This window comes from Nomascus leucogenys, chromosome 22a (assembly GCF_006542625.1).
Source record: "Nomascus leucogenys isolate Asia chromosome 22a, Asia_NLE_v1, whole genome shotgun sequence".
Taxonomy (NCBI): Eukaryota; Metazoa; Chordata; class Mammalia; order Primates; family Hylobatidae; genus Nomascus; species Nomascus leucogenys.
In genome coordinates this window covers 127898681-127926629 of record NC_044402.1, presented here as the reverse complement: position 1 = coordinate 127926629, position 27949 = coordinate 127898681, and the positions used below count along the sequence as shown (strand labels likewise).

The 27949-nt window shown below is 39.8% G+C and overlaps 1 protein-coding gene across 1 annotated transcript in view; it reads right to left on the bottom strand.

The window, feature by feature from the left end:
* Positions 1 to 27949, bottom strand: part of COL4A3 (collagen type IV alpha 3 chain) — a 90843-nt gene that overhangs the window by 41265 nt on the left and 21629 nt on the right. The window contains exons 6-26 of the mRNA XM_030802314.1: positions 27420 to 27482; positions 26700 to 26753; positions 25854 to 25880; positions 24917 to 24994; positions 22264 to 22326; positions 22095 to 22130; positions 20150 to 20191; positions 19849 to 19926; positions 19326 to 19388; positions 18788 to 18847; positions 17436 to 17480; positions 17109 to 17162; positions 15886 to 15927; positions 13630 to 13714; positions 12392 to 12427; positions 9573 to 9737; positions 7002 to 7094; positions 6424 to 6519; positions 3533 to 3603; positions 2537 to 2719; positions 375 to 543 (exon numbers count right to left, since the gene is read on the bottom strand). Coding sequence (XP_030658174.1) covers positions 375 to 543; positions 2537 to 2719; positions 3533 to 3603; positions 6424 to 6519; positions 7002 to 7094; positions 9573 to 9737; positions 12392 to 12427; positions 13630 to 13714; positions 15886 to 15927; positions 17109 to 17162; positions 17436 to 17480; positions 18788 to 18847; positions 19326 to 19388; positions 19849 to 19926; positions 20150 to 20191; positions 22095 to 22130; positions 22264 to 22326; positions 24917 to 24994; positions 25854 to 25880; positions 26700 to 26753; positions 27420 to 27482 — 1603 coding nt within the window. The remainder of the gene's footprint in view (positions 1 to 374; positions 544 to 2536; positions 2720 to 3532; positions 3604 to 6423; positions 6520 to 7001; positions 7095 to 9572; positions 9738 to 12391; positions 12428 to 13629; positions 13715 to 15885; positions 15928 to 17108; positions 17163 to 17435; positions 17481 to 18787; positions 18848 to 19325; positions 19389 to 19848; positions 19927 to 20149; positions 20192 to 22094; positions 22131 to 22263; positions 22327 to 24916; positions 24995 to 25853; positions 25881 to 26699; positions 26754 to 27419; positions 27483 to 27949) is intronic.

The window sequence follows — 27949 nt, the reverse complement described above, 5'->3', positions numbered from 1 at the left end:
GCCCAGAAGTTTGAGGATGCAGTAAACTATAATTATGTCACTGCACTCCAGCCTGGGCAACAGAGTGAGACCCTGTCTCTAAAAAAACACAAAAAACAAATTTGCAATAATGCTTAGGATCTATTAATTTCATATATATATGTAATAGATATAGAATATGCTAGGAAATTTCAGTTGAATTGCCTAGTAATGGAGAAAAAATGAGTTTTCTCTAACATACCCTACATATTCTTTCCTGGTATCTGTGAGTTGACATATTCTATTCATTAGAAGCAAGTTTCTATATTTTCCTTAGTCTTGGAGAAACTTTGTTAGCTCTAGAAGCCATCAACCCACTCCATTGGAAAACAGGACTGGAAAGAAAACTAACCAACCGGCTTCTCCGGGTGGTCCAGGGGCTCCAGGAACTCCTTGCGTGCCCTGAGGACCAGGTTCTCCTTGGGGTCCGTAGCCAGGCGGTCCAGCTGGTCCTGCAGGTCCTGGGGACCCAGGGGAGCCAGGATCCCCTGGAGGACCTTGGTCCCCCTTCTCACCACTCAGAGCCTGTGACAACAGGAACGTGTTTGAATCGTGCTTCATTCCAGTATCTTCTTACAACAGGTTAATCATCCTCTAAATATGAATACCAGTTGGGTTGTCATTAAGATCTTAAATTAAAAGCATTTGGCGTTTGATGAGAATTATTACTAAAATAAGAGCACTGCAAGTTTCTGCCATTTTGTGTCCTTTGGAGTTTAGCAACATTTTTTGAACTTGGAACTGTCTTGAGTCCCACTTGAGATATCTTACAATGACGAGTCTCCCATATGGTAATAGCCACTAAAACTATGTTCAAATTGACCAATAGTTCAAATGACTTTAGCGGTGCTATTCATGATAATGTTACATTTCTGAAATAAAATGAGCACAGCAAACCTTTATTTGTGGCTTCACCAGGTATTTTCATGACAAAGGGGATTTCCCACTTCCATTTTCTCTCATAAACTGTCTAGTTTTTAAATCTTCATATGCTATAACCTTGAAAATGATTCGTAGATTTAAAAGAAATTGAATTTGACAAACTAATTTAAGCCCTCTTCCTTCCCAACATGGCCCTCTGAAATAAATTTGACTCAATTTTTCTTTGTTCAATATCATCAGATGGCTAAGTGGTCTGTCTCCTTTTTTAATGACAGGGTGTAAGACTCAACAAATCATCACCTTGATTTTTCTCTCATTTACTTTATGGAGCATCTTCACCAGAACTTATAAAGAAAAATTAGTGAGATGCAAGTAGGGACATCACACAAATTCTCTTAATACTAGACCATCAGAATTCTGGCACTGTCACTTTATAAGCATAACTACCACAAAGTGAACAGCCTGGGACTTGGCCAAGGCAGGGTCTGAGAACTGCTGGCACCATAGATGCTGCCAGCCAAAAAGGGTTTTGTAGTCAGAAGCATTTAGGAAAGACCAGATAGCTTATCTTCATGTGGAAGACTCACAGTTCATATTCTGATATTAAAGGGTCTGTAAATGAATCTTTAAATTTGTTTACCAAGTTTCTCCAAACCTCTTCGAGGTAAGATTTGTTTTATTGGATAACACAGGTTAGCCCTGGGAGAAACTGGTATTTCATAGAATAGTTTGGGCAGCATCCCTTGCAAATCTCTTGTTAATACATTATGATGACAGGTGCTCACCCTCTCACTCTGTGACATTTTAAGATTTATTATCTTAGGGCTGGGTGCAGTGGCTCACACCTGTAATCCCAGCACTTTGGGAGGCCGAGGCAGGTGGATCACCTGAGGTTAAGAGTTTGAGACCAGCCTGGCCAACATGTTAAAACCCTGTCTCTACTGAAAATACAAAATTAGCTGGGTGTGGTGGCACATGCCTATAATCCCAGCTACGCAGGAGGCTGAGGTGGGAGAATCACTTGAACCCAGGAGATGGAGGTTGCAGTGAGCCGAGATTGCGCCATTGCACTCCAGCCTGGGCAACAAGAGCAAAACTCCGTCTCAAAAAAAAAAAAAAAAAAAAATCTTGGTAGATATTACGTCAGTTAAATATGTGAGTAATTCTTTCATGAAAGGGGATTAAATTTCCATAAAATTAAGTAAGTGACAAAACATTTAATCTCTTTATTTGACTACCATACCCCTAAATATGCTGTCTTCTTATGCGTTTATTTTTATTTAAAAATATGGACCTTGCCCCAAAATATTTACTACACTTTCCACTATACATCATTTTCTGAACTTTTCCACAGACTCATTTGATACAAATATGGAACTGTAATTTGTGTATGAGATGGGGTCATCATCAATGTAGAATTTTGATTGGCTGAAATCACTGAATGCTACCTATTTATTTTGTCAAAATACTATAAATCTTTGCTTGGGTTATTCCTGCTAACTTGAAGATGCTTCATTCTGCAGTTAGAGCGATGAACTGTGCTGAGCGGCCAATCATTTTTGGAAAAGAAATCACTTTATCTCTTAAACTTCAGAGTACTTCATTTATAGGGAGGGTAAATTTGCTAAATACCAACCAGTTCGCCTTTAGGTCCTGGTAATCCTTTCACTCCCGGAGTTCCAGGAATTCCATCCAAGCCCTTTCTCCCAGGTTGGCCTCTGAGCCCCGGGTCCCCTGGGGCACCCACTTGCCCCTCAGGCTGATGCGTTTCACCTTTTTCTCCTTTAAGTCCTGGGTCACCCTGGGCACCTGGGAAACCCTAGGGTAGTACAGAAATGAATCTGCATTGTAGTTTGATAGAATTCTTCTTGTGTCAATCTTAAAAACAGTGTGGACAAGAACTTTTCAATTTTAACATGAATTTTTTCAACACACTCTTTGGTCCACAACTATTATTTCAAGCATTTTGTTTGTTTTGCTTTGTTGTTAACTTCCAAAACTGAAAAATAATTCAGTTAGATAGTATAATTCAAAACAATACACACAATAATATAATTCAATACCATAGAACAATCACCATAATTCAGGTTATGTTTGAATATTGGTAAATTTTAACAAGCCTCTCTGAATAATTCGATCTAAGTATATTTATCTATAACTTTTTGATTCACTATGACAATCAAGATTCTAATTTTTAACAGACTTATTGAGGTATAATTTATATACCATAAAATTTCTCCTTTATAAGAGTACAATGATACTCTTATAAAGTGTAAGAGTTCAATGATTTTTGGTAAATTTATAGAATTATGCCACAATCACCACAATTGTGTTCAAATGTCTCCATCTCTCTCCCAAGTTCCCTCAAACCCATTTGCAATGAACCTCTGTTCCCACCCTCAGCCCTAGGCAACCACTAATCTGCTTTCTGTTTCTGATACCATTTCAAACTGTTTATAAATTCATTAACTCATTCACTTAATCAGTCACAGATTTATTCATTTAATCAACAGGTATCTATTAAGTGCCTACTGTTTGCAAGGCACCAAACTGATAAGTGTGTTGCAACCGTATTTCTAGAGTGTGCAATTTTTCAAATTGAAGCTAAAGATTTAAAAACATGAAATCTTACTGGAAATCCTGGAAGACCTGCATTTCCTGGGGACCCTGGGCTTCCTTTCAAGCCAGCTGCACCTTGTCTTCCTGCAAATCAACGAATTATTAACTAACTCCTCATTGAACGCCAACTCTGAGTAGACAGGGTAATACAATGTATGAAGAAAATAGAGTGTTTTCTTGTGGGGAAAGAAAGACAACTTCTATCATAAAACATAAGTGCAATAAGAGAATGGGAGTAAATAACAGAACAAGAGATCATGTAAAAAGTAACTCAGATCTTAGCTTCTTAAAATTTTATCTTCATAATTTTAAGAATATATCTTTATTTTTTCTGAGTATATATTACTTTTAAAAGTAATAATATGCTCATTATAAGAAAATTATGCAGAAAGAAGAGACTAAAAATCACCTATAAATCTACTACCAGAAGATAATATTTGCTAAAGTTTAATGTATATTAATGATAAATTTTTATATCCATAAGTGCATAGGACTCATATACACACTATTTTGGAATTATAGTATACATATGTCAACAAGTATGAATTTATAGCTTCGTTTTAAATGGCTGCATGCTGCCTGTTGTGTTGGTGAGCCATCATTTATTTAGCTAAATGCTGTTTTTAGCCATTTAGACATTAGGTAGACATTTTTCAACTTTTAGCTGTTGTAAACAATGCTTTGAAAAAATGTCTCTGGGTATTTAGCTCTCCAAACTTATCCAATTATTTCCTTTATAATAAATCTTTAAAAGTATCATGGCAGAGCCAAATGGTCACAAACTTTTCTAAGGTTTTGAATGTCTCTTGCCAAATTGCATTTTATTGTACAATTTTATACTTCCCATAGGTATTTAAATATCTCCGTCAAGATGATCCCTTTCAATGACCTTCTGGGTGGGTCTTTGGTCAGTTAATCAACACATATTTATTCAGATTCTATTTTTTGCAAGATACTGAGCTGGGGTGTATCTTTTTACAGTGATCCAAACCATTTTACTGCTTACATATCTTCTTTGAGCTGCACCTGGATAGGCCAAATGTAGAGAAACTACGCAAAATGCAACAATGCAATGAGTGGTCAGCATCAGTGAGCTGCCCACCTGCTCACCCTGAGCCAAAGACGAGACTCAAGGAGAGTACAGGAAAATAGTGATTTTTTATCTTTTATTATTTTTCCTCCTTATTTCCCTCCTTCATTTTCTTCCTTTTGGTTTTTGTTTTAATAGAGCATTTCCCCTGGATATTTGGATACTGAACAGGAGTAACGTGAGGAACAGCTCCTACCTACCCCCTGCCCCTTCCCTCACAAGCCTGGGAGTCAGGGCAGGGGCAGCCACTGAAAGTAGCAGAGGCCTTCATAAAGGAGAAGTGAGTGGGATCTGAGGGGACAAAGAATCCCTGCCCAAGTGCACGTCATCCAGTGGCTGACCACAGTGTCCACGGTTGCCACCATTAGTCTTTCATCTTTGGATTGAGACCCAGCCTCCCAGAAGACCCTATGCCAATGCAAATGGCTACTGGACGGTGATAATGTATAATATTCTCTATCCAGGTTGCCAGGTGGACCTTTGGATTAACTCCCCCAAAGCAGCCCCCTAGGAGACAGGCGACAGCACCACAGTCAGGGGATGCAGGCGTGGAGGGTAAGAGCACACCTCTGGATTTAAGTTCAGTCTCTACCACATTATTAGCTATGCCACCTGATGCCTCGGCTTCCTCATCTGTCAAATGGGGTTAATTATAGCACCAACCTCTAGGGTTGATGTGAGAAATAAAGGAACGGAGGCACGTAAGACCCTTAGAACAGTGCCCAACACACAGGCCAAGGACTCTGTAACTTCAACTCTTAGTGGTTAATGATACATAATTTGATGACACTGTCTGAAGACCAAGGTGCTGATGGCAGAGTCAGGACTATGGGTGGTAGCAAGGGAGAGAGAGGCCCTGTGTAGACAGGGGAGTGGCACAAGGGGCAGAGGAACCCAGTCAGTAAACAGAGACGTTTTGTACTTCAAAGTTTTGCCCATAGGCAGTTCCATTACTGAAGACGAGGAGGTCAAAAGCAGAGGTGGTGACAGCCGGGAGTAACCGTGTGGTTCGGAGAGTCCTGGCCTGGCACAGAGTTGTCAAGAGAAGGCTTGCGAATCATCCTTTCTTTAAGCCTCAGGACACTGGCTATAAAATGTTGTGTTTTTTTTTTTTCCTTTCAAAATTTGACTTAGTGGCTATTTTTAAAAAAAACACCATGAGATTTTAAATAAAAATTCCAATTCCTTTCTTCTCATGAAAACTTGGAAGATTTATTAATGCAGGGCCTGACATGTTGCACAGTAACAATGGGCTGAAGCCGAGTGCCCGCTGGCCCGTTCAAATGTGGCCTCAGTTTGTTTAGTGCAGTTCTGCAACTCTCTTGTCCCCAGCACTGAGGATGTTGCAATTTTTTTAATAGCATTTGCATTCTTAGGAAGAAAGTGAAATACTACATATTCCTGTGAATCTTTTAAAAGTAGGAACATGAAAAAATGGACTGAGTAGGGTTGTGTCTTTTGAGAAAAAGAGGGAGAGAGCATATTTCTTTATGGAGGAGAAAGAGGGTGTGTGTTTCATGCAGCTGCTTCACTGCCTTCAGTTAACTGCTCTTCTCTTGTAGGACTCTGTGTTCACAATTCCTGCCTAACACAATACTTTGCTAGGGGTCAGCAACTAAAATGGAACAGGGAAAAATACCAACTTTTCTTGGATTTTGGCTGACTTTATGTTAATAGAATATATGTTTTTGAAACTCACCCTCCAAGTTCATCTAAACCACTTTGTGACATCCACCAATCTAATGCCTTTATTTTCTTCCAGTGTATTGACCCTTTTGTGCTTGCAAAAACACTTGCATGCAAATTGTTTGTACCTGGGATTCCTTTTACACCATGTAACCCTGGCAATCCTGGGAGACCGGGAGGCCCTGGGATATAAGGGCACTGTGTACACAGGAGGCCTGGTTCTCCTGCAATGAGAGTATACTAGCATTACTTATAAAGCTACACCGGGTCCTCAGAAAGAACAAGTATTTTCCAACCACACTATCATTTATTACATTTAAATATTTTATGTAGTGAAAATTATCTAGGACATTATACATATTAATTTAAAAATTCATCTATTATAGATCTGCTTACTTTAATGTTCTGAGCTATACAGTTCTTCTGAAAGGGGAAATTCCAAGAGTCTAACATAAAACATCTATTTCAGTGTTTCTTTCCTTGCATGCAGGCAAAAACTCACATTTTAGGGATATCCAACAATTTATTGCATGGGTGCCAAATAAATTATTGATTTACAAATAAATGAATACTTTTAGCTAATGGAAAATAAGTCATCACTGACTGGTAGCTATTTGGGATCATTGTTATCTCAGGGGGAAAAATCAATGATAATAATGACAATGAAAAAGGCTTATCCTCATACAACACTACTGATTGAACCAACCTTTGGGCCCGTCAACTCCTGGGATTCCTGGAGACCCTAGATAGCCTGGCAGTCCGTGATCTCCAGGTGGACCCTTGCGAAAAACGATGTCACCTATAAAAATACGGCACCAAAGACAATATTTTATTTGTGTTTTTTTCAATTTAGCAAGTATTGTAATATATGTATTATTTAAAATGCATCTCTCTCATCTTTGTATTGGAAGCCTAGTCTTTAGAAGTTTATCTGCAACTGAGAAGGCATGGTGAGCAGCTCTTTCCTTCATATTACATAGATGTGGTATTTTTAAGGTAGTTGATCTTTGAAAGCTCATTGTATAATTTTATTGTCACAGAATCAACCTATTTTATCTTACTTAGTTGTTTCCAATTATTCCAAGTTGGTTTGGCTGTGTCCCAAATCTCATCTCGAATTGTAGTTCTATAATCCCTGTGTGTCATGAAAGGGACCTGGTGGGAGGTAATTTAATCATGGGGCGGTTACCCTCATGCTGTTCTTGTGATAGTCAATGAGTGCTTATGAGATCTGATGGTTTTATAAGGGGCTTTTCCCCATTTTGCTCAGCGCTTCTCCTTGATGCCATCTTGTGAAGAAGGATGTGTTTGCTTCTCTTTCTGCCACGAGTGTAAGTTTACTGAGGCCTCTCCAGCTGTGCTGAACTGTGTCAATTAAACCTCTTTAAATTACCCGTCTCAGGTATGTCTTTATTAGCAGCATGAGAATGGACTAATACACAGACAATCCCTTCAGCATCTTGAGGCAAAGGATCAACTCTTATTCTGGATATTTTTGGATATATTGTATTTTCCTGATATACTGTAGATGCTTAATATATACTGAGTGAAAGAAAAATGGATTCTGACTCAGGGTATCAACTGTTTTCTCTTTGTTGCTTGTCCACATCAATTGAGTTGTCATCCTTAAAGCAGGTCTCTTTAAAGAAAGCTCTTCTCAGCTTCCACATTATCTGCTACTGTAATGTTGCAATGAACAGCTAATTCTCTTAAACTGGTTAATTGTGTTCAGTAATCTAATTTTTGGCTTTGCCATTTCAATTACAGGTTGAAGGCAATGGCGATGAAAGTAAATATTTAAAAACAGTACCATAGCTGTCCCAAATTTCACAAAAACAAGGTATCACTGGAAATATTTAATTTCGTTGGAACACAGAAGAATGACCATTTTGTGATCAGTTTTCTGCATCTTTAAAATACCTGGAAGGTCATCTTTAAATGGTACAATCTGATAAAAGTTTAATACTTAGTGTAGACTTGTATGAATACTTCTACATTCATACATTTTTGTATACTTATACATTTTCATATTCAATGAATGCTTAATTCAAAAAATATATGAGTACCTACAGTGTTCCCCATGCTACATACTGGGCTTAAACAGTCAAAAAGACACAGTCTTTGACCTCAAAATACTTTGATTCTTGTAACGAAAACTGACAAAGACAAAGATAAGGCAATGGGAAAACTTCTACAGTTGGGATAACCTTGGAGGTTACAAGATGTGGACTCACTGAAAGCTTTCTGCTGGACTTGAACTTGAAGCTGCAATCTGAAGGACAGACGGGTGTTACTTAGAGAAGGGAAAGTAGGAAGCAAAGACCCCTGGACAGAGTGTAGCAGGCACAGAGGGAGCATGACACCTCCGGGAGAGAGCCGCAAGCACCTGGGCCCAGATCCCAGCTTTAGCTTCATTAGCCCTGTGAACTCTGTATGTCAGCCTTGACATAGAAAAAAAGAGGATACTAAACCTCCATCTTAAAAGAGACTTGGAAGAAGCTGGGATTATAGGCACACCACCACACCTGGCGCCAGAAAAGGTATGTTAAAATATAAAGTGTGATCTATATGTTCATGAGGACCTATTGTATCTATGAGCCAACACAGAATGCTAAGTGGCTCTCTAGAGGGATGCAAAGGAAAGGCTCCCTGTGTAAGAACCTCTGAGCACCACTTGAAGTCCATTGGGCCACACCTCTGTCATCTCTGACCCCTTTACCTCATAGCATATTGCCTTACACCCATGCAGCACACCTCTGGCCTACTGTCCTGGGGCTTCCCTGCTGATGCTAAGGCATGGGACTTCCTGGGAACCATGCAGACACAGCCTGGAAGTGGGAGGATGGGAGGTGGGGGGCTGCTCCTCTCTTGTGGGGGAAATCTTTGACCCATGGGAACTAGGAGCAAATGGATAAATTCTTGCCTCTTTCTCCCCTGGCACAGGCTTCTTAGAAGATAATCTCCAGGGCTGAACAGGCAGTTGCATTTGGTCAAGGCCAACTTGATAGCCACCCATCCTTCCCCATGTCACTCTCTTTGTCCCTGCCTCCTGCTCTGCTCTCTGAGAAACTCAGGCTAAGACTTTGCTGCATTTGTTTCGTAGTCATTGCATCAGTTTCTTTCACAGACAGTTAGTGAAATGAAGACCATTGGAAAGGTAACTCATAAAAACCACACAGACTGATGGCTAAGCTGTGAGGAGGGTTTGTTGCCCCTGGTTTGCACACATCTGTCATTTGGCACTGTACACAAAAGGGGTCCCCTTCCACATCTTTACCTGGTGGTCCTGGAGGTCCCGGTGATCCTGGAAGGCCTGGTGAACCAGGACAACCTGGGGACCCAGGAGTCCCCAGGGCATCCTTTCCTGGGTGGCCTCGTTCCCCTTTAGTTCCTTTCAAGCCTGGCCATCCAGGGGCTCCTCTGAGGCCAGGCCTTGATGATCCTTGGAGAAAATAATCATTTCTTGTATTTTACATTTTTTCCTGATTAATACAAATTTATTTTTTAATTGCAGGAGTGATGTAATTTTATTTACAAAAATTGCACAATGGAGAGGTACATAACACATATAAAATAAAAAAGTGAATATCCTTGCTTTTTTCATCTGTGGCCTTGTTAAATAACCACAGTACAGCAAGTGCAGAACATTCCATTCCCATGAGAAAATTTATTACAAGAAACTGAAACAGAGTGTGGGATGTACTGTAGTCTCTTTATTTAAAAGGAAGTGAGGAATACTTCCATATATGCTACTTTGTAGATTTTTTTTATTAGAGACTAGAGGATGCCCCCAGTGCCCAAAACGAGAGAGAAAGTTGTTAAGTGGACTTTATTCCTGCCAGTGTCTTAGACATAAAAGGGTGTGATGGGCGATAGTCCTCTCCTGGGAAAGGAGCCATGCCTGGTGGCACGAACCCCACCCTAATCTTAAAGTGGTGAGGATGTGAGGAGGGGACAGTCTCAAATCTCTATCCCACAAACAGCTTAACTATTAAGAAGAGAGATGCTACCAGCAAAGGGCTGAGAAACCAGCCGGGATATTGTCTGGTTATGTCCTATTATTTGAACACAAAGACAAAATCTTCTGATTGATATCCATTTCAGAGCTTTGTATTTTTTAATCATATTTTATTTTGGCATATTATATTTGTACTAATTTATGGGGTACATGTAAGATTTTGTTACATGTATCGAATGTGTAGTGTAATGATCATGTCAAGGTATTTTTCAGTATCTGTGACCCAAGTATTTATCATTTCTGTGTTGAGTACATTTCATGTCCTCTCTTCCAGTTAATTTGAAATATACAATACATTGTTGTTAACTATAGTCACCCTACTGTGCTATCAAACATTAGAATGTATTCCTTCTATCTAATTGTATACTTGTACCCATTAACCAATCTCTCTTCACCCCTAACTCCATCAAAAAAACTCTTAGAACCGATAAACAAATTCAGTAAAATTGCAGGACATGAAATCAACATACAAAAATCAGTACCATTTTTTATGCACCAATAATGAAATAGCCAAAAAAGAAATCAAGAAGGCAATCCCATTTGCAGTAGCCACACGCACACAATAAAATACCTAGGAATACATTTAACCAACAAGGTGAAAGATCCCTGCAAGGAAAACTATAAAACACTGGTGAAAGAAATTGAAGAGAACACAAGCAAATGGAAAGACATCCCATGCTCATGGATCAGAAGAACTAATCTAGTTAAAATGACCATACTACCCAAAGCAATCTACAGATTCAATGCAATCCCTATCAAGATACCAATGCCATTTCTCACAGAAACAGAAAAAACAATCCTAAAATTCTACTGGAATTAGAGTTTTGTAATTTTCCACTCATTGGCTTCTTAAAGGAGCCTGTTTTTTGTTTGTTTGTTTGTTTGTTTTTCTGTTTTTTTTACTTAGGGGCCTGGCAGGGGGAAGGAGGTCTTCCTTAATGTCAGAGCTCTAAAATATCTTTTTGCCCCATTCTAACTGTAAGAGATATCTACTATTAACAGTTTGAGGTATATCTTTCCATGCATATTCAGGTACATATAATATTTATCCATTTCTGTATCTTTTTTTAACTAGTGGAATTATAGTATACTTATAGTTCTGCAGTATGCTTTATTCTGATTAATTTTCAAAATTATGAAGTAGTATAATACACAACATCATATAAGAAAAATATGATCAGTGGCAGGGCACTTGCCCAGTAGTTTATCAAATTTTGCTCTTTTTTCTTAGTTTTGTTTTCATTAAAAAGAACACACTACAGTTATACTTGATGAGTCCCTGTGGACCACCCCTGATCCAACTCTTTTTCCTCTCTCAAAAGGTAAACACTCTAATAAGTCACAGACGAAAGTTTAGAACTTTACAGAAAAAGTATAATGTAGGTATCCTTATGCAACTCGTGATATGTTATGAAAACTATCATTTTCAACCAACCTCATTACCATGACATTGTTTTCTATTTCTGTACCTCCTCTGAGTTTCAAGGCCCCTGCTCATACTTCAAAGTCACTGTAAAATTCCCGAACAATAAGGCTTTTACAAAAAGTTAAAACTGCTGAGAAGAGAAAAAGAGCATTTCTGTATCAGTTTGTATCAGCTCCACTCCTTCTTCCACTAAAATTGCAAAGATGACAATTTAAGAAGCTGAAAACACTGTTTTATTTTATTTTGAGATGGAGTCTCACTGTTGCCCAGGCTGGAGTGCAGTGGTGCCATCTCAGCTCACTGCAACCTCCGCATCCCAGGTTCAAGTGATTCTGCTGCCTCAGCCTCCCAACCGACTGGAATTACAGGCGTACGCCACCACACCCAGCTAATTTTTTTGTATTTTTAGTAGAGACGGGGTTTTGCCATGTTTGCCAGGCTGGTCTCGAACTCCTGACCTCAGATGATCCACCTGCCTTGGTCTCCCAAAGTGCTGGGATTACAGGCGTGAGCCATTGAACCCAGCCTGGAAATACTTTTAGATCAGTTAATGAAACATTTGTCTTATGTAAATAATGCAAACTTAATAGAGAACAGCTTATTTTCCTTTGTAATAGCATTTCTATTTGTACCCCAAGAAACATGGACATACCAGGACTTCCAGGAACTCCGGGGGGACCACTGGGACCTGGGAATATATAACATTAATTAATTGCTTAGAAAGATATAAATGCTATCCCATCCACTTTTGAAATCTTGGGTAACAATATAATGATAGTTAATAATATAGTTTTCATATTTTTTCCTACTCTCACCTAGACAAATATTAGAAATTTTCACTTATTTAGACAAGAGAAAACTAATCTTAGAAGTCTAACACTCAAAAGTAAATCATGCCACCTTATCATTTTCACATAATTCAGCAAAGATTTACTAAGAGCCTGCTCTGTGTTCAGCACTTTGCTGGAAGTGTAGACGCCAGAAAATCAAACAGTGCTGGAACATCCAGGATAGCAGTTTGTCTTGGTGTTCCATCATAGATTGCTTCCACCCGTAATATCCTGGGGGTTATAATTCCTTTATATATACATGTGAGTGATTTACAGTAAGTGTACCAGATTTTTAAGAAAATCTATATCAATATCTGTATTCATCTGTCCTTTTATTTAAATACACTGGGAAATTTTATTCTTTTAAGTAAAATTTTCCTTTGAAATCTTCTTCATATCAATAATTTGTCTAGATCAGTGGCTTCCAATCCTGGCTGCACGCTGGACTAGTCCAGGGAGTTTTTACAATCTCCCAGTGTCCAGAGCCCTCCTCCAGACAATGAAATCAGAATCACAGCGGGGGACCTTGACGAGGCCATTATAGAAGTTCCCAGGGTTTTCAATATGTAGCCAGAGATGACAGGGATTGGCCTAGAACTTTTGGATTTCTCCAAAGTGATACAGTATAAGTACATGTGACAATAATTCATGGCATCAAGGACAGATCATTGCTTCAAGAGTCAGGAAACCAGGGTTTCAGTTCCCCCTTGCAAGTCTCTGTGTGAGTTTGTTCGCAGTCTCCATTTTTCCCTTCGTAATCCCACTGCGATTGCCAATGCCTTGCACTCCCTCCTCCTGCCCTCCAGCAAGTGTTTCCATGACAGATTTGAACTTTATGCTTTGCTACATATAGATAATTTAGTTACCTTCCTGGTATACCACCTATGAAATAAAAATATGAAGAGTAGGAGACATCAAAAAATAACACCTCTATGAAAATGAAGAGATCTCCCTTCCCTTTCCTCACCCATGTCAATTCCATAAGCACATGCTATTTATTACCTTGAAAGAAAACCAGAAATATGTTCAGCAAATGCTTTGGGAAGAAATTTATTCTTACCTTGTGGGCCACGAGTTCCTTTGGGCCCTGGTGGGCCTGGAATGCCTTCATCTCCCTTTTCCTGGTATGTGTCATAATATTCTATCTTAGAGGAGAAAGAAACGAATACAGAGAAAGGATAGCTATTTATGGACAGCTCACCAAACATAATTACTTCAGTTTCTTCATTTTGGCCCAAAGATGGCTTCCTTATTTTCCTGAATTCATAGGTTTACATGTTAGCAGGTATACGATAGTCATGCAAATGTACGTGGAAAAATTTAAATAAGTAGACCTTTGTGGTATCACAGTATCAGATATTTTATGGGCTTTCAATTAGAAATACATTTTATGATGTGACTCAGGTTACACACCCACATTTATATGTACACATTCATACATACCCATGTATGTGTGTATATGTATAGAAAAATTAAAGTTTCACAAAATAATGACTTATTATTACAACATGTGGTCAACCCTGATACTTTTTATTCTATTCTACTTCATTTTTCAAAAATGCTGGTCCTGTTGGACTGAATTTATTTCCATTCTGGAAGTGTATGGAACCCACACATCAAAAAATACTGTATTTATTGTTTCTTTAAATTCCAGGGAACCCTTGACCTGCAAGAATCGAGGAATATTGTTTCTGACATGCTCAGTGGACCTACTGCTGGTGTTCTTAACCGTTTCCTTCCTAAGTGGAACTTCTTCTGAGGTTAGTAGAAGCTGCAAACAGAGTTATATGGAATTGAATATAAGAAAATACACAGTGAGGAGTGCTAAGAATTCCTCTGAAATGTAATGAAAAGGTAGATTTCATTTAGCATTCAGTATATTTATCTTGAAGGAAAAAAGGTGGAAATATCAAAGGTTAAAAAAAAAAAACCTCTTTGTTTTTTCATATGCTAGATGGATCAATTACTTTGTTGATTTATTTAACAAGAGCCTTGCGGTTAAGCAATATATATAAAATCACAAAAGTATTATATTAATAATATAATAATGTCCACCATGAAATCTGTAATGATATGCATGCACCTACCAAGTGATGGGCACAGTGCTAAGTGATTTCACAAAATAGTTATTTAATCTTCCTGGCAACTCCACTAAAGTATTTTGGGACTGCTATAGTTTGAATATGCCCCCTCCAAAATTTAGGTGTTATCAATGTGATAGAAGTAAGAGGTAGGGTCTGTAGGAGGTGATTAGGCCATGAAGAATTAATGGGGTTAAGGCCCTATTAAAAGAGGCTTCGAGCAGCGTCAGGCCAGCTTGCCCTTCTGCTTTCTGCCATGTGAGGATGCAGCCAAGAAAGCCCTCACCAGACCAAGGGCCAGCATCTTGATTTTGGACTTCCCAGCCTCTTGAACTGTGAAAAAAATTTCTGTTCCTTACAAATTACTCTATCTCAGGTATTCTCTTGTAGCAGCACGGAACAGACTAAGACAGGGGCTCTATGCATCCAAATCATTTACTTTCAGTGTAAAGATGCAGATTTCCAGGCCCCACTCCAATTCCTGAGTTACATTACTGAGCATGGGGGTCTGAGAACTGCATTTTTAACAGGACACCCTTTCCCCTCATGACCCTTTTGCCACCATGTGCCATTTTGTTTAGCCTGCATGACCATTCATGACAGCCTTGCTTGGCACACTGAATGTGAGAACCACTGTTTTTTGAGGTAGGAGATGAATGGACACCAGCACTCAGTCTGGGTCCCCTTTCTCCTTTTCTTCAGCTGCAGAGTCACAGAATATAAAATGTGGCTGCTCTGCAGTTAGGAGCTGACATGAAATACTTGTCCGCTGGGAAGGGGAGCACTGCCTGCTACACAGAGCTTGGGCTGGAATGATTGCTTTTGGCTGACCATATATTAAACCCGTAGCTTAGCTTCTGCTAAGGAATTGTCATAACCTGGGCCCAGGTGGAGGGGAGGAGAAGCTGACTTCTTCATTCCTTGTTGCTTCACTGTCCTCCTCTACCCTGAAGGTGCAGGATCACCTTGGGCCTGGGCTGCTTAGACAAAGCTTCTCTTCTCTTCCATAGCCCAGCATGGGCATCACTAGTGCCTTCCAGGGACCAGATAGAAATATTTACCCCTTGGTCAAAGGGGACACATAGTGACCAGCTACTTTCTTCCCTGGTTTGTTAACAAGGTAAATGTTACACTCTCTCTCACACAGCTAATGAGAGACACTGATTCAAAATTTCCTTGCTACTTTAAAGAACTTGATCAAACATAGCATTGATATTGTCTTTAATCACACTTACTGGACCACGAAATCCTGGAGAGCCAATGTCCCCTTTCTGTCCCTACAGTGAAAGACAATTACAAATTGTGAATATGTTCACCCAAAGTATTTACATATAAAAAGCAAGATGTACAGTTAAAATGGACAATATATTGATATTTAGATGTTATGTACAAACCAAATTAAAGTTAAAGGGACACTGACTTTAAATAATTTTCCTGGAGAGCCCGTATCGGAGTAAGGAATCCCAACTACAAGGTTGTACAGAAGTTGTTATTGCCCTGGTGGTTCTCCAGGTTTCTTTCACAACACCATCTGCAATGCTTGTTCATGTTCATTGCACATTCCTGTGTTCGCACCCAGGTTAGAGGTATGTATGCATTTCCAAGTGTCCCAGCTGTAACAAACCCCCTTTCCTTCAAGAAGGCATTTCAGAATTCTACTGGAAGTGATACTATTAAAGGGTAAATCTTGACTCTGCACATATACCTACATATATAGCCATGTGCCACATAACAATGTTTGGGTCAATGATGGACTGTGTATATGATAGTGGTCTCATAAAATTATAGTATCATATTTTTACTACACATTTTCTATGTTTAGATAACACAAATACCCACCTTTGTGTTACAATTGCCTATTCAGTACAGTAACATGCTGTGCAGGTTTATAGCCTAGGAGCAACAATCTCTGCCATCTAGGTTTGTGTGAGTACACTCTATGATCTTTGCACAATGACAAAATCACCTAATGGTGCATTTCTCAGGACATATCCCTGTCTTCAAGCAATACATGACTACACATGATTTGAAAATGTTTGTAACATATTGTCAGAAGTGCAGAATACAGTTCACAACTAATTGATCACGACCTTTCAATGTATCATGACTCAGATTAAGACTTGTGAACTCTAGCCTACGCTTGATCTCAAATAACCACAAACTTCCTACAGTTGTAGTTCTTTTCCAACCTCTTCCTCATGGAAAGCTGGACTCTCACTGGTCCTAAGTCAGACAGCTTCAAGTACACAGCACAAGTTTAATATCTTTCCCTCAAGAACACCCTTCAAATGTTTAAGTAAAGTCGCCACATCTCTCTTTTCTTCTTAACAGACCTAGTAGGGTATTTGAATGAAGTCTGTTATTGTAGTCCCTTGTACTTAGGTCCAGGGTTGTAGGTAAAATTAAAAGCATAGGCAAAACCCAACCTATTAAAATAGGATATTAGGGAGAGGATTACCTTAATGCCATCTTCACCCATTAATCCAGGGAAACCCCTGTTACCCTTGACTCCCTAAAGAAAAGAACAAAGGGAAATGGGTCAGAAGACACAGGAGCCAGCTGCTTCTAGGGGGAGCAGGTGCAATTTGAACTCCTCTGAAACAAAAGAATGTGCTCAGATGATCTCTCTTCACAGTGGAGATGTAAAACCATGATTCCCAAATGCAGTTTTTAAAAGCTGTAAGCTTTTTGTTTGTTTATAACTATTTAGTCACTTTAAAAAATCCTTCTTCAGCTAGTAGGACTGACATTTTTACTGCCTCTGTGGGCCAAATCAAGTCTATACCTCATTTCCAGGGAAGCCAGGAACACCATCTTTTCCGGGTTTTCCCTACAGCAAAAACAAATCAAAAACATGAAATTTAATAAATATGGCTAGCTTTACAAATATGGAAATCTTAAGTGATATGATCATCTCCTCTTGACCTCAGGCATGAAAAGTCTGAGTAAAGATCTTCATCCAGGTGTTATAAGGAAAAACTATTAGCCACAGAATACACAATGGCCCTCTCTTTCCAGGGAAAGCAGAAGCCAGTCAGAATGGGAAACTAGAGAAAGTCAGAGAAGGATGGAAGGACATTAACAGCCAAACTTAAATTAGAGCTGATGCTGTTCACCCTAAACTTGGAAGGGAAAAAAACACACACACACACTGGGCAGAGAAGTAAATAAGGAAGCCTAGAAAAAGGAAGGTATTCACAGTCCATTTATTTATTTATTTGAAATATTGGTAATTCCTTGGACCCCAGGTGTGCCTATATTTAAATATATGTATAAAAGATACAGTGTGGTATCTCAACCGGCAGTTTAGATTGACTTTTATGGTATTTGCCCTTCCTGATAAAATTTAAAAATCGTGTTCATTGAATATTTTTTCTCAGGCAAAAAAATACATTCTTTTGCTTATATATAATTTTTGTAGATTTTACTTTTCCACATGTATAACCTTTAGAGATTTAACACAATATATGGATTTAAATCTTTCCAAAATGGATCTGGGTGGGATAGTGGGGGCCCCTGCTGCTTCCGTTTTTCCAACCGCCCACTTCTGGTCACAGATTGCCCTATTTCCTTTGTGGGGGCTGCTCTTCCCTCCCTCTGGGTGGTTCTGATGGCACTGTCAGTCTCAGTAGCCCATTGCCCCACTGGCCTGGCCAATTATAGTACCCTTTTCTCTTGGTCACAGCCTTTTTTCCAGAGTGAGACGTGTGACCAAGCTGGGCCAATGAGATGAATTCCCTGGGATTTTATAAATGGACCCAGGGAGAAAGAAGCTCTCTTTCTCCTCTAATGCCATTAGTCTGAAGTTGTTTGCTGCAGGGTAGCTCTTTCTCCCCATCTCCCCTGACATGGAAGATCATCTGCCAGAGGAGAGAATGAGGCTGATATGCAGTGAGAAGCAGAGGTGAGATGGAGAGGGAGTCCTGCCCTTGTGTTTTCAGGCTCTGAAGTCCTTGAACCCTGTTTTAGCCTTGAACGTCTTAGATACTTGAGCAAGTAAATCCTGCCTCCCAAATCTTAAAGAACAAAAATTTTTAACTGGAGCTAGTTTGAGTTGGGTATCTTGTTCCTGTAACCTAAAGAGTCCCAAGTCCTGACTAATCAAAGCTGCACATGACACCGAACTTCCAGATTTACCTGCGGGCCAGGGTCTCCAGGAGCACCCTTTTCAGATCCATATGATTCTCCAGGCAGTCCCTGTATTAATTAGAGCCATGTCAAGTTTTATGTATTACTGAATTTTTACTTACACTGATTTTTATTAATTTGTCCCTTTTGGTTATTCTGCCATTTAAAAACATGTTTAAGTGCTGAGCCATCTAAGAGAGAAATCTTATTGATGAATAGTAATTAAAAAGCAGATGCTAAAAAAGCTGATGCTGAAGATAAGTCATAAGATGGGCGGCATTGGGTGCATGTACAACAGTGCAAGGATTTCAGCTAGGAGTGGCTGTAAAATAACTCTAGTGTATTCATGATCTCTGCGGTCAAATGTTATTGTATTTTAGCTAATATTAAGACTTAAAAGCAATAGCTGCTCTGCCTGTGGAGTAGCCATTCTTTTATTCCTTTACTTTCTTAAAAAAAAAAAACAACAAGACAAAACACACATCAAACTAAATACTAAGGTTCTACTTTATGTGTTATGGGGACAATATAACTTTAAATAACCTACTGAGGGTCCAGGAGGTCCAGGCTCGCCCATTGCTCCCTTGTCTCCCTTTTCCCCCTTGAGGTCCTGCCAAAGAAAGAGTTCAACATTGTTACAGATGGATGAAATGAGATTTCACTGATTCAACAGTGGGACAAATCCTCTATCTGTTCAATAAACTGGGTTTACAGACTATGAATGTGCCTCATGTTAACGCAACCCAATACACCTTCCATTTCTCACATTTCAAATTTTATACTTGCGAACTCACTGAAATTACCTGCAAACTTTTTTTTAAGTATTTTTTTTTTTGAAATGAAGTCTCACTCTGTTGCCCAAGCTGGAGCCTCAGATCTTCCCTGTATAATATTTCCAGGATTTATGAGTAAAGGACGGGAAGGAATAAATACTGGAGGTTCTGGCTGGCTGAGGGAGCTGGGCTGAGCTGGGCTTAGATAACAAGAGCTTGTAAAAGACGTACAGGGTCACAAGGACTGCGTCCTAGACACGGCAAGGCACAACACTAATCATAAAATTGCAGAGTTACCGTTCTGTTATCTGGGCCAGTTAGGGTCACAATAACTGTTCCTGGTGGTCCCGGGGGTCCTGTTAACCCTTTCACACCCTACAGACAAAAACACTCAGGAGTGAGAAAATAAACAACAGCATCAACATTTCAATGTTACTACATTTGAAAGGTCCACTTTTCCCCTTTAGTGCTTATACAGGAAGATAGAACAAATGAAGGCCCATCAATTTCAGCTTGGCCAGTAAGTAAACGGTATAGGCTGATATTCTCTGGGACATAAAATATCTTGCCTGCTAATAAAACATAGTATTTAAATTACCCGCTCTCCTTTTCGTCCTATCACTCTTTCACCCATGTGACCCTGTAAGAAAACACAAAACCAAATTATTTTCTAAAAATAAATATGAATAAATAGTCTAAACCCATCAAAGTTCCAATATTTGTAACTGAGCATTTATATTTTAACTTTCATTTTAAAATGATAAATTATTTTAGTCATTTCTTAGAGAAGAGCATTGATATGTTTCTTTTAAAGGAGGAGCTCTTGAGGTGCAGAAAGCTTACATGGCAAATGCTGACACACAGTGGTGTGGGGGACGGAAAGGAGCCCAGCTCAGAGCATATTTTTCTGGCTCTGCATTAGCTAGTTTTAATCCCACTGGCCGGCTATTTAACTTCCTGATGCCCTTCTTTTCTTGTTTTAAAAATAAGAATGGGTAGCTGCATTTCACGATTCTGAAATTCAATACTTAATAGAGAATCTAAGAATAGAATTCCAGCTACCCGACTTCACTAGTAATTTAGTGACATGAGTCTAATGCGAATAGTTTCTTCACTAATGATGGCTGATCCATCATTTCAACTACTATCTGCTTGCTTTTTCACCACTGAGTACGCAGATCTTCCCCTTGTTAGACCAAAGCTAGATCAAAACTCTTTAAACCTCAGCTCTGCCATGTACTGTCTATTGGACAATTCACTTAACCAGAACCTATCCATCTCTCAGGGTGCATGCGTGCATGCGTGCGTGTGTGTGTGTGTGTGCGCGTGCACGCATTTGTGTGTATCAATGAGATAATAAATATGAAAGTATCTTGGAAAATACTTCATATAAAAGGCTACCTGAGCCGGGCGCAGTGGCTCACGCCTGTAATTCCAGCACTTTGGGAGGCTGAGGCAGGTGGATCACCTGAGGTCGGGAGTTTGAGACCAGCCTGGCCAACATGGTAAGACCCTGTCTCTACTAAAAATACAAAAACATTAGCTGGGAGTGGTGATGCATGCCTGTAATTCCACTTAGTCGGGAGGCTGAGGCAGGAGAATTGCTTGAACCCAGGAGGTGGAGGTTGCAGTGAGCCAAGATCGCACCACTGTACACTAGCTTGGGCAACAGAGTGAGACTCCATCTCAAAAAAAAAAAAAAAAAAAAAAAAAAAGGAAAGAAATAAAATAAAAGGCTACCTGGTAGTAAGAGATACTGTGTTTAGGACTAACTTCCTGTTGGGGCTCAACCTTACTCAACATTTTTATAATTAAACTAACAATTGCACTTCTGTTTTTTTTTGTTTGTGATGGAGCCTCTTTCTGTCACCCAGGCTGGAGTGCAGTGGTGCTATCTTGGCTCACTGCAAACTCCGACTCCCGGGTTCAAGCGATTTTCCTTCCTCAGCCCCTGAGTAGCTGGGATTACAGGCATGCGCCACCATGCCCAGCTAATTTTTGTATTTTTAGCAGAGATGGGGTTTCATCACGTTTGGCCAGGCTGGCCTCGAACTCCTGACCTCAAGTGATCCACCTGCCTCGGCCTTCCAAAGTGCTGGGGTTACAGGTGTGAGCCAATGCGCCTGGCCTGGTCTTAACAGAAATGCATGCAAGACCCTGTGTAATGAACACACAAATAGTCATCTTTTACTTACTAGCATGAGACCAGGTTGGCTTTGTGAAGCAGCACACTACAAAAACTCAGAGGATAATGTGCAGTGTGAGATGATCAGAAATGGAAAACCTGTGGATTAAGAATCCTTGCCTTTTTCCTGATAAGTAGCTTCTTATAAATTGAATTAAGACTCTTGGTATCAGGGATCAAGTTACTGAAATGCAAGGAGAAGCGAGGTGAGAGCAGCTAGCCTTGCTCTTCCCTGCTAGGAATCCTTGTGAGTTCCAGAGAGGTGCCTAACAGTGACCCACATGAAGAAGCAGACCAGGTTTGGCTTTGAGATTGAGTAGCATATGCTAGTTGTTACATCATATGAACTGTAGTCTACCTTAGGTCCTCTAGGTCCCATGGCTCCTGGAAAGCCCTAGAAAAATCCACAAATGAAAATGACGGCAAGAAATGCATCCAAGCAGAAAAATTCTTTTAATAACTTTTTAATAATAAATAATGAATCTATTAGTTGACAGAGTCTGTAGCAAGGATGACTTGATACTCACAAAGAATCCCGGAGGACCAGGTGGGCCAACGGGCCCAGGGAAACCTGGAGGGCCTGGCAAACCCTTGAAATTGAGAGAAGAATAAGTTTAAATTTACTTCTCACTTAATAACAATGTCCATTAATTAAATGCATTAAAATATTTTAATAAAATCAGAAGAGCATAACACCTCCCTTTTCAGTGGCTGCAGCTAATGATAACAAACATCAAAAAGTGTTGCCATGTGTAACAGGCTGGCAGGACCATCTGGACGATAACGTTTCTAAAATGACCAAAGTAGTTGCTTTACTTCAGACGTTTCAAAATTTTGCTTTTCTCTTTCTTCCCACCTCTTTTCTTCTCCCTTTTCCTTTCTCTCTCTTGTTTTGGCCAAGCATACTCCTACATTAGGGCCTGCCACCTGCTCTCCCTCTGCCTATAATCCCCTTTTCCCAGGTATCTGTATGATTCACTCCCTTTTCCTTTTCTTGTCTTTATGCAATTGTTGTCCTTTCCATAAAGCCTTCCGGCTTATCCAAAGTTGAAACCCACCTTCCAACCCAGACACTTCCTATCCTGCTTTCATGCATTATTTTTATCTTTAGCATTTATTACTCACATGCCATAGTTACTCATTTATACTTTTTTTGTTTCCTCCATGAGAATGTAAGCTCTATGAAGGCTGTATATATATATTTTAAGAGACTGGGTCTCGCTATGTTGCCCAGGCTGGCCTATTAACTCCTAGGCTCAAGAGACATTCTCATCTCAGCTTTCCCAAGTAGCTGGGACTACAGGCACATGCCACTATGCCTGGTTCGTACAATTTTTAAATATCTATCTGTCTATCTATCTATCTATCTATCTATCATCTTTTATCTTCTATCTACCTATTTTTTTGAGATAGAGTCTCATTCTGTCCTCAGGCTGGAGTGCAGTGGTATGATCTCTGCTCACTGCAGCCTCTGCCTCCCGGGTTCAAGTGATTCTCCTGCCTCAGCCTCCCAAGTAGCTGGGACTACAGGCACACGCCACCACACCTGGCTAATTTTTGTGTCTTTAGTAGAGATGGAGTTTCACCATGTTGGCCAGGCTGGTCTCAAACTCCTGACCTCAAGTGATCCTCCTGCCTTGGCCTCCCAAAGTGCTGGGATTACAGGTATGAGCACTGCGCCCAGCCTTAAATCTATATTTTGGCTGATTTGTGCCCTACTGTATTCCTAGAGCCTAGAAATAGCCCCTAGCATGTAATTGGCAGGTAAAAAATATTTCTTGTATAATCAAATGTACCATCATTATATCTTCAGCATCATCACAATGACTAATACATAGACAATAATCAATACACATTTAAAGAATGTATCAATATCTCGGATTACTGTTATCTCTTCTTCCTGGATCCCCTGCCTTCAGCATCTGGACTCTTCAATGTTTTTTAAGCAAAAAAGCAAGAGCCACCATATCCTGCATCTCTTCTCAGAAGCTATAATAGCTCCTAATTGCATCATTCTGCGTTTTCTGCAGCTTCTAATCTAACTTCACATCCTCAGTTGGGATGGCTCACCACATAGGATTTCAAGAGCCTCAACTCAAACTCACTTATGCAAATATCCCATGTCTACCCAGGAATTTCTACATACAATTCTGAACTAAGTTAAAATAATTCTGGTTAATTGGCTGGGCATGTTGGCTCATGCCCGTAATCCCAGCACTTTGGGAGGCTGAAGTTAGTGGATCACCTGAGGTCAGGAGCTCTAGACCAGCCCGGCCAACATGGTGAAACCCCATCTCTACTAAAAATACAAAAATTAGCAGGGCATGGTGGCCCGCGCCTGTAGTCCCAGCTACTCAGGAGGCTGAGGCAGGAGAATTGCTTGAATCTGGGAGGTGGAGGTTGCAGTGACCCAAGATTGCACCACTGGACTCCAGCCTGGGCGACAGAGCCAGACTCCTTCTCAAAAATCAAAAAAAAAATATATATATATATATACGTATATGTGTGTGTGTGTGTGTGTGTGTGTGTGTGTGTGTGTATAAAACTAGTTAATTTTGGTTATGTATAATTATAACCTGAAAGTTGGCACTTGTGGTTTAGGTCTATGAAAGGGTCTTTTTGAATCACAAAGTAAAGCACACACAGCCCCAAAGGCAGTTGTGTCTCTTTGTATCCCTTTTGGATCATACTCAGGCTACATACATATAAATCAGAAAAGCAAACACTTCAACTGGAGAGAGTTGCATTTAAATAAAAACCTTTTATTTATCATTATGCAAATTTTAAAATAGGGCTGTTATTTAAAATTACAGATTTAAATGATATTCGATGTGTGATACAAACCTACCCTTATTTTCAACAAATACAAATTAAGTGGAACATAACTATTCCTGTTAGATTCAGGCAAGCTTGGTGACTGAGAGTGAAGAAGAGGACGAAAAACATACTCAAATCATCTTTGCATATCAGCATCATGTAGTTTTCCAGAATAGGGTGAAAGCTTTAGAATGAAATGAGGCCAGACATGTAAATAGAATAAATAGGAATTTCTATTTAAAATCTTCTTAAGAGAGTGACAGGGACCTATGGGGGAAAAGAGAGATGGAGGAAAGAGAGGCGAAAAGAGAGAGACAGAGTGAAAAACTGGGAATAATAGGGACCTTCTCTGAAGTGCTGTACCTGGGGTCCTGGAGCCCCTGGCAACCCGGGGTCGCCTTTTGCATCAAGTTCTATATCTTCTCCTTTAGCAGGAGCACCCTTGAAAATGAAGAAGTTCATCAAACATCATCAATGTTATATTTTCAAAACCCCTTCAAGTGCTTATTCAAAGCTATACTTCTTCAAAGATAAAAGTGCTTTTCAAGATATATACTCAGAGAAATGATTTATGATTTTGTAATTATTCCATTATGAAGAATTCAAAGCATTTTCATATTTTCTAAAATCAAAAATTTACAGTGGACCCAGTACAGTGGCGCATGCCTGTAATCCCAGCACTTTGGGAGATCAAAACGAGCAGATCACCTGAGGTCAGGAGTTCAAGACCAGCCTGGCCAACATGGCGAAACCCCATGTCTACTAAAAATACAAGAATTAGCTGGGTGTGGTGGCATGGACCTGTAATCCCAGTTACTTGGGAGACTGAGACAGAAGAAACGCTTGAGCCCAGGAGGTGGAGGTTGCAGTGAGCTGAGATTGCGCCACTGCACTCCAGCCTGGGCAACAGAGCAAGATTCCATCTCAAAAAAAAACAAAAATTTACAGTGGAAAGAAGAAAGACGCAGGGGTAATAAATCATTTCCCAAGATACCAAAAATAGTGATAATCCCTGCCCTAGAATTTGGGGCCCTGAGCATGAGGTCAGTTTTCTTCTCCAAGACCCTATTTCTTTAAACAATGATACAAACCCTGTATCCTTAAGACTCTTTATGACAAGAGCCAGAAGGAGCTATTTAATAGGAATAAATATCATGTCCCAATTCTTATTGTTTCTGAATGATTAAGGTCTGGATTACGAAATCTTATTTGTAATGACTTAAGTCTCATTATTTCATAGAAGTCCTTTTCATATGTACAGTTAGAGATTCTCAGTGACAGCATTCCACCAATGACTTACCTTTTGTCCTTTCAAACCAGCAGCACCCTAGGAAAAAAGCAACCTATGAACAACTAGAGGAAAATCAAACGCACACACTCCTACTCGGTCTGCTCTGCCCTCTCTGCTATTGTGCATCCTCTCCGCACCATACACCTCCCACAGGCTTACAAAGCAAAGTCTTCCCTTAATCTTTTACCTCCCACCATACTGTCCTGTCTCTCCTTTGTCTCACCTGTGAACTTCCCATTTTGCTCATTTCCCACCCATCCTTCAGTTCCAAATCTGCCCCCTGCTCCATCCTGCCATGGAATTGTCCCTTGCTAAGGTCAGACATGATATTGATGTTGCTAAAACCAATGCCAACATGTCAGTACTCCTCTGACTGGACTTTGCAACAGCATCCAGCAGCTGTCTGCCACTCCCTTCTACTACAATAGGTCTTTCCTGGGCCTCCATAATGCACTCCTGCTGGTTTTCTTTCTCCCACCAGGGCCGCTCCTCCTTTACAGGATCATTCTCCATGATCTCAACATCACTGCTGGAGCTAAGTCTTAGTTCTAAGCCCCTTTTCTCCTCACTCTGACTCCTTGATTCACCACCAGCTAGGACCTCTTCTCTGAGTGAATCCAAGTACCTCTCATGCATCTCCACTTGGATGTCTCAAAAGCAAAACAAAGTCTCAACCTCTAACCCTACACTCATAAGGCATGTATTCATCCATTCCCTAACTATTAGTTGAATGTCTACTATGGCTACCCCAGACTTCCCTAAAGTCATGACAGATTTGTGTATATGGCCATATGGAGTAGACCACTTTTATTTATGCTTTATGTCTTTGGTGGGGGATTAGACATGCAAACCTACCGGGATCCCTGGGTAGCCCGGTGTCCCTGGGAGTCCTGGAAACCCCTGCTCACCCTAAAAGACATACAAAGTTTGTTATTATTCTTAGTTGTTCTAGAAGAGCCTATTCAGATATTTTTCCTGTTTCTCGCTTCCAACCTTGCAATGGTAAATCTAGACAAAGTAACCCGAATTCCTTATGGCTACTGGGTCATGAGGCTGAAGACCAAAAAACCATTATCTTAATTAAAAACAGGATTAGAATACTGTTTCTCAAATTGTGCATAAATGGCAAAGTCTAATTGCGCCAAGAACTTTTTAATTGCTGTTTCCTTCAAACTTGAGTAATTAGTTCATTCATGGCCACCATTCTGGAGAAAAGGAGAGCTCAGTTAGAAAACAAAAGGAGGTGAGTGAACACTGAAAAGCTCAGTCATTCCTTCCCCAAAACTAATTCTGCGCTCAAAGCTTTGGTTTCTGATTGATATACACAGCCTCAGATGAAAACAACCAGTTGAGCTCCAAGTTTTCTTTCTGTGGGAGAACTTCCTTAAAAGACAATTAGAAAGCAAGGAATGTGAAGAAAGAAAATGGGAAGTTTCCTGGCTCCAAATTATACTGTTGGTTCTGGCCTAAAGGAATGTTTCAAGGGAAGCCTGTCTGCCTTTCATTGCAACTTCACCTTGATTTAGTCATTCTGCAAAGCATTTATTAATCATCTTCTGTGTGAAAAGTACTTACCTTAGAACCATTGCATCCTGGTACACCGACAAGTCCATAAGGCCCAGTATTGCCTGGGGTGCCCTGGAAGAAGAACAAGTCTCAATGAGGAGGGTCATCCCAAGAAACAGCACTGAACCCAAGAGAAAAGATGGACTGATTTAAATAGCTCTTGAAATATAAATGATTGTTTAAATGGTTAAGTAGTAAATGTACATTGTGATTTTACATATAATTCCAGTAATAAAAAACCGAACAGGCTGACTAAAATGAAGACTCATCAAGTGAGATGTGGATATTTCAGATAAAGCAAAAGCCTTTTATCCATAAAATAAAAGAGTCCCTTAACATGCTGTTTTAAGCTGGGGAGAAAGGAAGGGAAACAGAAGAGGAAAGTGTGCACAAATGAAACTATTTTATTATTCTGTGCTATTAAATACAATCATTTCATTCTACCCTATCCTATCCTATTCTATCAGCTTGTAACATATAGTTTCCTTCAGCACCTGTGGGGGTTAGTCCCAGGACCCCTATGAATACCAAAATCCACA